At 33.9% G+C, this 11,869-nt stretch overlaps 1 protein-coding gene across 1 annotated transcript; it reads left to right on the forward strand.

Moving 5' to 3' along the window:
- Positions 1 to 193: 193 nt before the first annotated feature.
- LOC105782422 (G-type lectin S-receptor-like serine/threonine-protein kinase LECRK4) lies at positions 194 to 9,466 on the forward strand. The gene is made up of 4 exons (XM_012607156.2): positions 194 to 345; positions 699 to 873; positions 4,487 to 4,649; positions 7,038 to 9,466. Exons 1-4 carry the CDS (start codon positions 194 to 196, stop codon positions 9,464 to 9,466), a joined length of 2,919 nt encoding a protein of 972 aa, XP_012462610.2.
- Positions 9,467 to 11,869: the final 2,403 nt, after the last annotated feature.

Here is an 11,869-nt window from a genome sequence, read left to right on the forward strand (position 1 = left end):
GGGCATCTAAAGCCAAGCCCAAAACGACGCCGTTTTAAGGGCCTATAAAACTCAAAATTTCTAAAAAAAAAAAATCATTTTAACCTTGTTTCTTAAAAAAAAAAACTTTCTTGCTCCATTTTTTCTTTCAAATCCTCCCTTGTGTTCGGTCATCGGGTCATTATAGATTTGCCGTGGCCATCGGTCATCAGAAATGACGACCGCTGCCTCTGATGGCCAGAAGTTCAAAAAATTTTCCCTCGAGCCCCTTTTCTGCATAGATGTTGGATCTAGTGATAGATCCTCCGAAAACCCAGTCGAAATTCGACTTGAAGTCAAGAAACCTTTTGGTTTCTTTTTTCTGATGTAGCCATCAATGAACCCTAATGGGTTCGAAGACTTTTCGAATCGAAAGGAGCCACCCACAATGGCGATGGAAGATGAAGCGACGACAGGTAAAGTTTTTAAACCTTTTTTATTTTTTATGTTTTTGAAAATTAAAATAAAAGTTTAAATAAATGAACTACCTCTTTTTTAACTTGGTTTTTTTTTGTATTCTATTAATCTCTTCTTTTTTTTTCTTGTGTTACATGGTGGCTTTGGCTTTATAGCCGAATATTACAACATATTTTTTGTTTTGTTTTTTGTTTTTTGTTTTTTGTTTATCTTTGTTTCTGTCTTTCTTCTGTTTCTCTGTCTCTATTCTTTTTTTTTTTCAGGTGGTGGTGGCAAGGAGGGGTACGGGTAACAGCTGAAGGCGTGCCTGCCGACGTGGCAGAGGCAGCAGCGCTAATGGCTTTAGGATTTCTGATTAATTTTAGGTTTTGGGCTATTGGGCTTTGGGTTGTTGGGCCTTATGGGTCTTGGTTTAGATGGTTTAGGTTAGTAGATTGGGTTTGTGTGGTTTAGGTTTGGGCTTGTATTTTGTAAATGGAATCCTCTTTTTTTAATGGACTTTTATTAATTTTGGTTTATCTGTTTTTTTTTTTTTTTTTAGTTTTTTGATTTGGTTTGTTTAGGCCGGATAAAAATGAGTCTCTACATATATAAGATAAATAAAACTAGTCTAAACTAAAAAGAAACTAATATAAATAAGAATTAAGATAATAAAAATAAATAAATAATATTGGATACAATATCAATGAAGTTTTAGATTCCATAAAATCAAAGAATTAATAAATGTCTTACAATTTAATTTCATTTTCTACTCAATTATTTAATTTATTCATTCCAATTAAATCAACCTAATTTATTTCTTAGTTATACCAAGAAGCGCAATTACTCTAGTTGTTCTTCTGGTCTCTCTTTGGTCCTAAATGTTTTATATTCATGAAGTAGTTTAAAATTTAACATGCATATCATTCAAAGTTATATAGTGGGGTGAATTGGATATATATATATATATAATATGAGCTACAGTAGCATATAATTGTGTTTTGAATATTTATCTATTAAGATCCTTATTAAACATTGAATCAAATCATTAAAAGTATTACGACTGAACTTTTAATCCAATGATATTGTTATATGTGTATGACCATTATAGAATATCTATTATCCTGTAAGGTTATATTTGTTTACTTTAATTTTTTTGTCTCAAAGTTTCATTGTATCTTCAATAATGAAAATCATTGTCACTTATACCAAGAAATGACTCCATATTTGTCCTAGACAAATAACTTGTGATGTTATTCCATTTGCATAAACCATACACTGTCTTTAAGGTGATACATTTAATTTTTATGTGAGCTATGACTCTAGTTTCTATAAGCAACGCTACGTCATGTATGAGTCATATATCTAATGTATAGACTTGGTGTCACAACTACATCAAAACATTTAAGTAAAACACATTTAGCCATTTACTTAGTCAAGATTAAGGTACGCATGCAATGAATATCGTAAGTGAAATAATCTTTAAGCTTATTTAAGATTAATTCATCTCAAATAGAGTTCAATTTGTTGTCAATTGAAATTAACACATTTATGTTTCTACTTGAGAGTCAACTCAAGCAATCTTTCCTCATAAAATTTTAGACAACATAATACCCCTTACATAAATTCATGATTCCATGGGTTACGGAAGGTGCTGTGAGAGTCCTCAATTCTTCCTCACGCTTAATGAAAACTAAAATTTTAGTTTTGATAGGATTAATTATAATTTTATTAAAACTATGAATTTTAAATAAAAAAAATGGATAGTGATAACTAGGGGTGAGTAAAACTCGATTTGACTCTAAAAAATCGAAAAAAAATTCGAATTTCGAGTTAAACGAATTGAGTTATTCGAGTTAATTGAGTTATTCAAATCAACTCGAATCTTTTTTCGAATTTTGAGTTCGAATCGAGTTGAGTTTTCGAATTCGAATAACTCGAATAATTCGAATAATTCAAATATCAAACTATAATATTTTACATTTTTACCCCAAACTCCCAAACCTTTTTACTTTTCCCTCAAAACTTTTACTCCTTCCCACTTCCCCCCTTAAACTTTTACTCCCCTCCCCTCTCAACCCCCCAATCTAACCAAAATCCATTTCCCACCAAAATTTTACTCTCCCATTTACTTTTTCTCAAAATTTTACTCCCCAAAACCCTCAAAACCTTTTATTTTCCCCCAAAATTTTTACTCCTTCCCACTTTTCCTCTAAAACTTTTATTCCCTTCCCATCCCACCTCTCATCTATCCCAAACCCTCCCCCCTCCAATTTTTTTTTTAATATTTTCCCTCCAAAATTTTACTCTCCCCTATTTACTTTCCCTTAAACTTTTATTTCCCAAAACTTTTTATTTTTCCCCTAAACTTTTACTTCTCACCCTTTACTCTCAAATAAAAAATCAAAATTATCCTAAAAATCACTAAACATAAATAGTAATAATTTTATTTATATCTACTATATTTATATTATTAAATTAAATTTCACATTTTATATTATTTATATTATTGAATTTTTAGTCATATTGAATATTTATATTAAAATTGAATTATTAATTATGCCATAAAATATTCGTGTTAAAATTTTATATTGGTATCAATTTCACATTTTATTTTTAAAATAACTTTTATTAAAATCATATTTTTACATTTAATATATTTTTAATTCCAAAATACATAGTGACAAGAATCAAGATAATTGAAACAGCTAAGCAAGCAAAGAAAGCTAAGCAGTATATGAAAAATTAATAAATAAATTATGAGGTGATGAAAGTTAATAAAAAATTTGATTAAGGTGGACAAATTTTATTACGATGGGTGACAATGGTTACAAGGACCCAAAATTATTTTTTAAAATTTAACTCGAACAAATATATTCAATTCGACTCGATTCGAATTTCATCTCACTCGACTCAATTCGAGAAAACTTCAAATAAAGTTAGAATGATAAAATGAGATTCGAAAACTCGATTAACTCAAAAATTTTCGATTCGATTCGATTCGATTTGATCGAATGCTCACCCCTAGTGATAACATAAGAAACAATTATTAGAGTAAATATATTAATAGATAGGAAATTTTAAGATTTGTTGGTAATGGAGTATTAGGGTAAATAAATTTATGTGCGCCAGAGTTAGATTCATGAAGCATTGCAGATAGGTGGTTTTGAGAAAGGAGGAGAATGTAGGGTGAGTAGATAGCCTTTTCTTTTGGACAGAATGATGGTGCAATGCAAGGTTGAGCATACTTCCACCTAGGTTATCGCCACGCTTCAAGGCCTTCTGGAAAGTGTTCCCATTACGAACTAGTATCTTTGTTATACCTTGTACGCAACGTTGCATAGATTCCCGGACTTTTGTTTTCTTGGTTTGACCGTCCATTGACTAAGATTAAAAAATGTTGAACTTTAACCTCAAAAGTCAAATCTTATGTGAATATTGTAGAGGCCCAATTTAGCCCGGGCCCAAGCAAACAATAAAATCAAAAAAAAAACACAAGCCGAAATAAAAAATTGCCCAAATGGCCCGAAACCTTAATTGGTTTCAGTAGGAACTGAAACCCTAAGGCGCCGCTCCCTCTGCTGCCCATGTGCCTCCTCAACGCGCACCACGCCCGATGACGACACATTCACCCATTTTTGCACCAAAATGGCAAAGCCTTCTGCTAATAGACTCCACAGACATGCAAACAGCATGAAAAAGAAACAGGAGCAGCACCGAAAGAGCAGAAACAGTGAAAAAAATAGAAAAAGAGCATTGATATTTCGACTTTATAAGCCCGAAATTATGTTGTAAAAAGGGGGGCTTCGATTTTCTTTGTAAAAAACACATCGGAAATAAAAAAGGAACAAAAAGGTTGTTGTTTCCTTCTCTTTTTTCGATTCATTCATTTATTTTATTTATCATTTTTTTACAAATCGGTTAAAAAAACTATTAATGAAAGAAAAAAAAGAAAAAGAGGGAGAAGAACGGTCACCTGAATCACCGCGAGCCCCGGCATCGGAATCTCCCATTTTGTTGTTGAAATCGGGTTGAATGGGGGAGAAAGGTCCCTCCTTTCGGGTTTTTTCAGGCAAAGAGGGCTTGGCCTTCGTGGGTGCTTCGAAGCGAGGCTGAAACACGTCTTTTGCGCTGCACCGGTCGTCGGTCACGGTGTTGGCACGACGAAGATCCGGGGAAACTCAGTGACCAGATGGGGGGAGAGAAAGTTGAAAGAGAGAGATGGGGTTTTGAAAGTTTTTTTTAAAAAAACATATTAAAAATGATTTTTTCAGAAAAAAGTTGGCTTAAATAGCCCAGAGGAAACGGCGTCGTATAGCCCCTCAGACCCGCATGTACGACCCGACCCACCTAGGGGATCCGCGCGTTTATGCTAAATGGGCTATTTGCGCCCTAGGCCTCTCTCATCATTGTTTTGTTTTGATTTCATCCTTCTGTTGGTTTATTTATTTTTTTATTTGGCCCCGCGAATTTTTTGCATGTTCTTTTTTAGTCCGCGTTGAACGCCGCATTTTGGGGATGGGAAATATTTACGATCAGTCCCTCGAACTTTTGGCGAGTTTCATTTCAGTCCCCTGGCACCCTGTTTTACTTATTTGCAATTTTGAGCCTTATTTTTTAGCCTGATTTTAATCTAATCCTCGACCTTTTTAAACTTCAAGTTTTGTTTTTTTTTATTTTTTTATATATATAAATATATATATTTAAAATTAGTTTTATTTAATACTTTCTTTAATATTATTTACTTATTTATATATTTTTTAAATTTCAGATTTTTCATATACATATACATGCATACATTTTATAATACACATACATTCTTAATTAATATACATACTTATACATGTTTATTTTCTATAATCTATATGCATTTTTATACATATATGTAAATACATACGTCTTTTATACTTTATAATTTTAAAAATATATATATGCATATATACGTTCTTATAACCTATACATATATTTTATAATTCCTAAATATACATTTTTTTTATGTTTTATCGTTTTAAAATATGTACATGCATACATACATTTTATAATATTGACATATATTTTATAATATATATACGCATTTTTTATTTTATAAAATTATCCACATATAGATATACATATATCTTCTCACATTTTAATTTTATTCACCTTCTTTATTGTTATTATTATTTATTTACTTATTTACGTGTTCATTATCATTTCAAAAGGATATTTTAATTCTATTCGTTTATTTACTTGTTATTATGTGATTGATTCGTCTCTTATATTTATTTATTTCATTGTTGATGATTGTTTGTATTATTTATGCTTAACTTGTCGTATTCATTATCGTTTTGTTATCCATATTAACACCATACATCAAAAAGAAAATTTTTTCTAAATAAGACAATGTTTTGAGTTTGGAAAATCGAGAAAACGTGCCCTAATGTGCTGGGTTTCGATTTCTCGTTCGACCAAATAGCCAAATATCCTTTTTAAACTTTCAAAACAAGGCAATATTTTGCGTTTGAAAAATCAAAAAAACGTGCCCTAACGTGCTGGGTTTCGATTTCTCGTTCGACTAAATAGCCAAATATCCTCTTAAATCTCAATCCATGTCGTTCGAATTTTTTAAGGACCGTACTTTAAGTCTCTTTAAGGTTTTCAATATTCGATATTAAAACATTAATTAACCAACTAGGTACCAATTTTTGGGCGTTACGAGGGTGCTAATCCTTCCTCGTACGTAACCGACTCCCGACCCTGTTTTTCTAAATTTCGTGAACCAAAATCGTTGTTTTAATAAAATTAAATCGTTTATTAAAAACAATCACCTTTCGAGGTGATCCAATCACACCTCATCAAAAATGATTGGTGGCGACTCCCGTTTTCATTTTCGTTTTTCAAGAACTAAGTCAACCCCGTTTTTACAAAAAAAAAATTTGTGTCAACAAATATAATTGAGGTGCCGTGCCAACTAAAACGTCTCCCAACCCCACCATTGTTGGAAGTTTCCTGGACTTTTGTTTTCTTGGTTTGGCCGTCCATTGACTAAGATTAAAAAATGTTGAACTATAACCTCAAAAGTCAAATCTTGTGACTAAAACGTCTCCCAACCTCACCATTGTTGGAAGTTTCCTACGGTGACTTAACATCAACCTCACACAAATTTAATTTGATTTGATTTTCCATTCAAAATTCACAATTATTTGAATTTTATAATTAATTTTTATATATTTAAACTGAGAAAAATAGCTTATAAATATTATATAATTAAATTAAAAATACAGCACATTAATCACTCATTATTATCACTTTCCGTCTTCGTACGTTATAGAAAAATAAGAACCAAATTCTATTCTTTTTGTCCGGTCCTGACGATTCTTGGGATTCCCTCATACTCTGACTTCTCCAATTGATATGGGATAGCTTCGCTTCAAATCTATGATCATACAGTACCACATCTTTTAAACTGCCAACTGCCTCAGAAACTCTCTCTCTCTCTCTATATGTATATATGATTCCATAATCTTCATTTTTAAGAATCATTCTTGAAACTCACTGTGAGAAACATCCAATGATCTCAGCATTTTCTCCTACTCAACTCTTGCTCCTCATCTTTATAACCATCTCCTGGATTTTTGCAACAGTTGAAGCTCAAAGCAATGTAAGCGTAGGTGGTTTTCTATCTGCCGATGGTACAAACACGGCATGGCGATCCCCCTCCGGTGATTTTGCCTTGGGTTTTATTGCCATTCAGGGCCAAGAACATCTCTTCCTTCTTGCAATTTGGTATGCTAGCATACCAGAGACAACTATCGTCTGGTATGCTAATTATAGGGAGACTCCAGCAGTAGCAGCTCGAAATTCAAAGGTCGAGCTTACCGGGACCGGCCATCTTGTGCTTAAAGACCCTGGAAACAAAGAGTTGTGGAGGTCCCAAAGCCTTACTAACGATTCTCAAGTATCTCATGCAGCCATGCTTGATACAGGGAACTTTGTGATATCGAGTCAAAACTCAGGCAACATATGGGAAAGCTTCAAATATCCAACGGATACCATCTTACCCTCACAAGAATTGGATGTTAATCAGAGTCTTTCATCAGTTCTGGCTGAAGCAAACTACAGTAAGGGGAAATATCAACTTCGTTTTAACCAAGGATCTTTCATACTTAACCAAATTGATATGTTCACCAAAAAACCTTACAATAATTATTATAGTTTCGGGGACGGTTCTCGGTTGATCTTCAACGGCACGGGGCGTATTCAATATCTGAATTCAAGTGGAAGTATAATCAACCTTGCACCAATAAACACTGTTCCGAAACCAGAATCATACTACTACAGGGCAACACTTGGTTTTGATGGAGTTTTTACTCTCTATTCTTATCCAAGGAACCCTAGTGCTGGTGGTAGAAGCTGGTCTGTCTTGTGGTTTAAGCCGGACGATATTTGCTTGAGCTTTGTCGACAGTACAGCTAGACTTGGAACTGGACCATGCGGATATAACAGCATTTGTGAGCCTGTCAATGGGAGGCCTAATTGCACATGTCCCCCTGGATTTTCCTTTTTGGATGAAAAGAATACACACATTGGCTGCAAACAAGATTATACAAGCTCCGCTGAAGATTGCAACCCAGACGGGTCCACCGTAGAGGAAGATCGGTTTGAATTCAGGTCAATATTATTTGCAGATTTCCCTTTCAGTGACTATGGCATATTGCAGCCAGCAACTGAGTTGGAATGTAGGCAATCTTGCCTTCTTGACTGTACTTGTGCAGTTGCCATTTTACAGGATCCATCTTTAAGTCCAGATGGAACTGGAACTTGTTGGAAAAAGAAATTACCACTCTCAAATGGGCGGTTTAACAGAGTAGATATTGACAGAACGGCCCTATTTAAGGTACCAAAGACAAATGCCTCTAGGAGAAGCCCTGACACTCCTAAACCAAGCGATGGAAATCGGAATGCTGCTATTTTGATCCTTTCAGTTCTCTTAGGTACCTCCGCAATCTTCAACTTCTCCTTTTTAGCTGCAATTGCCTTGATATTCTTTTGCTTATACCGAAGACGGCTACAACACTTGGAGGGTGTTCATAGTCATAGCAGAGGAGATTTAGAGACTAATCTGCGTTCATTCACATACAAAGAGCTTGAACAAGCCACAAACGGATTCAAAGAAGAGCTAGGAAGGGGGGCTTTCGGCACGGTTTATAAAGGAGAACTGTCACCAAGCAACGGAAACTATGTCGCCGTCAAGAAATTAGGAAAGGTTGTACAAGAAGGTGAAAGGGAATTCAAAACAGAAGTGAAGGTGATTGGCCATACTCACCACAAGAATCTGGTGAGACTACTTGGATACTGTGATGAAGAACAACATAGGCTTTTGGTCTATGAGTTTATGGGAAATGGTTCATTGTCGAACTTCCTTTTCGGAGTGTTACGGCCTAGTTGGCAAAAAAGGTTACAAATTGCATCAGGAATTGCAAAAGGCCTCGCATACTTGCATGAAGAATGCAGTACACAGATCATCCATTGTGACATTAAACCACAAAACATACTCTTGGATGATTGTTTAACGGCCAAGATATCTGATTTCGGATTAGCAAAGCTGTTGATCAACAGCAAAACTCAAACGCTGACTGGCGTACGAGGGACGAAAGGGTACGTGGCACCGGAATGGTTCAGAAACTCTCCGGTCACAGTCAAGGTAGACGTTTACAGTTTCGGAGTGATGCTGTTGGAGATCATATGCTGCAGAAAATGTGTTGAAGTGGAGATGGATGAAGAAGCAATATTAACAGAATGGGCATTTGATTGCTACAATGAAGGGATGATGGAAAAGCTTGTTGAAAATGATGAAGAGGCCAGAAATGATGTTGGAAGATTGGAGATGTTATTGAAAGTGGCAATTTGGTGTGTGCAATATGAGCCAGTTTTAAGGCCATCCATGAGGACAGTGTCGATGATGCTTGAAGGTGCAGTCCAGGTTCCATCTCCACCATGTCCTTTCCCACTCCATTCTATGTCCATGAAATATCAAAATGATCGTGTTTCTTTTTCAAGTTTGGTCCCGTAAAAGCTGGAATGTACAAATTGAATAGCTTTCATTTTTCAATAAATTGAGTTTCAAAAACCAGAAAATTTGATTTACTGGTTACATTACATATATGGTAGACAGGGTTGAACCATGAACTTAGGTTATTTTGATTGTTTCAATTTTATTTTCTATAATTCAAAAAGTTCCAAGATAGATCATATTCAACGCTCCTGTTGGTCAACATTGTTATTTAGTCAGTTTCATTATTATTTTTCTAATGGGATAGTTTTATAAGAATAAGTCACGATCCAAATTTCTTTCCTAAGTTTGCTTGTGCATTGCTAATTAAATGTTTATTTTTCAGCTAGAATAAAAAAAAAAAGAATGGGAGGAGAAAAAGGTTGAATTTTGGGTTTAATTATAAAACGCAACATTAAATATAACTTATAAAACAGCCATGGGTTACAATATCTTGAATTGGACATGCCATATATTCTCCATTGAACATTGGAAGCCCAATGGACAATCCTTCAATTATTTTGGGGGTTGGCTGAATGGACAGTCCATTTACATTCATGTTTTTGGACCTATTAAATAACATTATCCAGCATGGAAGAAACAAAATGAATGGAATAAAAAACTGTATTTTTTAATCAAATATTACTATCATCAAATTTAAATCATATCAACTTAATTATTTCAATCGGTTTAATAGATAGTTTTATACATTAATTTTAATTTTTATTTAACTCAATTCTCACAAATTATTAACACAATTGTTGATCTAATATTATTTTATGTTTATATATTGCATACATAAATAATTATATTTTATCCAATATAAAGATAAATTAATTTATTATTTTTATTGAATAAAAAAATACCAAATGCATGTAAATTTCCTTTCTAGCTCATTATATTTTTCCTCTTCATATAAATTTAGTTTTATTCTATGCTTTTCTTTTCCCAGATAGATATTCGTATTTTGTTTGATACTTTCATAAAATTTAATATTTTTCAAAATGAAAATTTATATTTAACATAAACCATTTAAATAGTTACTCAATTATGAAAAAGTCTCACTCAAAATAATAATGTTTACCATTTAAACACTCACGTTACATAGTTTGTTCCTTTTGATCACTCTTATTAAAAATTCTAACAAAATTGAACATGACATTTTTTTTTGACACATGTTTACAATTTACCATTGCGTACCACTTTAAATTAATTTTAATTCCAATACTAATTGTACAAGCCCAAATATGCCCGGGCCCATACAAAATAAAAACACAGCAGGCCCAATTACCATTTACAACCTAAACCTAAAATTCAGCCCAATTTCATTAACCCTAGCCATCCGAAATCAGAGTAACTTGCCCCAATACAGCAGTCTGGCGTTAGCAGCTCCTCAAGCGTCAGCGCTGTCGATCCCAAGACATCGCGCCCCTCGCCATGCATGAATCCAAGAAGACGACCCACGCTTTCGTACACAGCAATCGCAAGTAGCAAACAAAGAAAAGAAAGCAGCAAAATCGGGCAACAAAATAGGAACAAACAGCAGATTTATTTTGATTTTTTTCTATTTTTCTTTCTTTTCTATTTCGGCTATAAAAAGCTGATTTCAAGCAACGTATGGATGGGGGGAGTGTAAAAAAGAGAGAGGAGAAACAAAGATTGTATTGGAAAAAATACTAAATCAAAAGGGAAAAAGAATTTTTGAAGGTATTTTCGGGGATTTTTCTTATTTTTTATTTTTGTTCTTTATTTTAAAACTAAACGAAAGCAAAAGGAAAAGGGGTGCTCACCTGCGTCGATCTACCCGAATCGGAGCCGAAGTGAGGCGTCGTGCTCGCTGAAACTCGCGGTGGTGATCGAGGGACTGGCGGCGGCTTCTGGAGTTGGGGTTTTGAAACTCTAACAGAGAAAAAGAAAAAGAATTAAGGGCTTTTTTTGTGTTTGTTTTAGTTATAAATGTTTTATTTGTTAAAATTTAGTTTAAATAAGAAGGATAAAACGGCGCCATTTGATGGCCTTGACCTGCGCGGTGACCCGATCCGGAGGGGAGGATCCGCGCGTCCTGGCCTGAGGGGTAAAATTGCGCATTTAGCCCCTCCATTTTGCGACGCGCTTCAATCGAGCCCCTTTTGTTTTTTTTTAAAAATTAGCCGCGAATTTTATTTCTGTTTCATCTTGGTCCCTCGCTACACAGCGTTTTGGAGGGTAGGATTAATTTCCATTTTAGTCCCCCATATCTGTTCGCGTGTTCAAACTCGTCCTTTTTTATTTATTTTCGAATTTACCCTATTTTTTTTGTTTTTTAAGTTCACTTTAGTCCCTTTTAGCTATATTTTTTCTTCTTTTTATACCATTATTTATTATTATATTATTTACTATTACTGTTATTATCATTATTTCTATCTTCATACATCATTATTATTA

The sequence above is a fragment of the Gossypium raimondii genome, chromosome 1, assembly GCF_025698545.1.
Source record: "Gossypium raimondii isolate GPD5lz chromosome 1, ASM2569854v1, whole genome shotgun sequence".
NCBI classification, from domain to species: Eukaryota; Viridiplantae; Streptophyta; class Magnoliopsida; order Malvales; family Malvaceae; genus Gossypium; species Gossypium raimondii.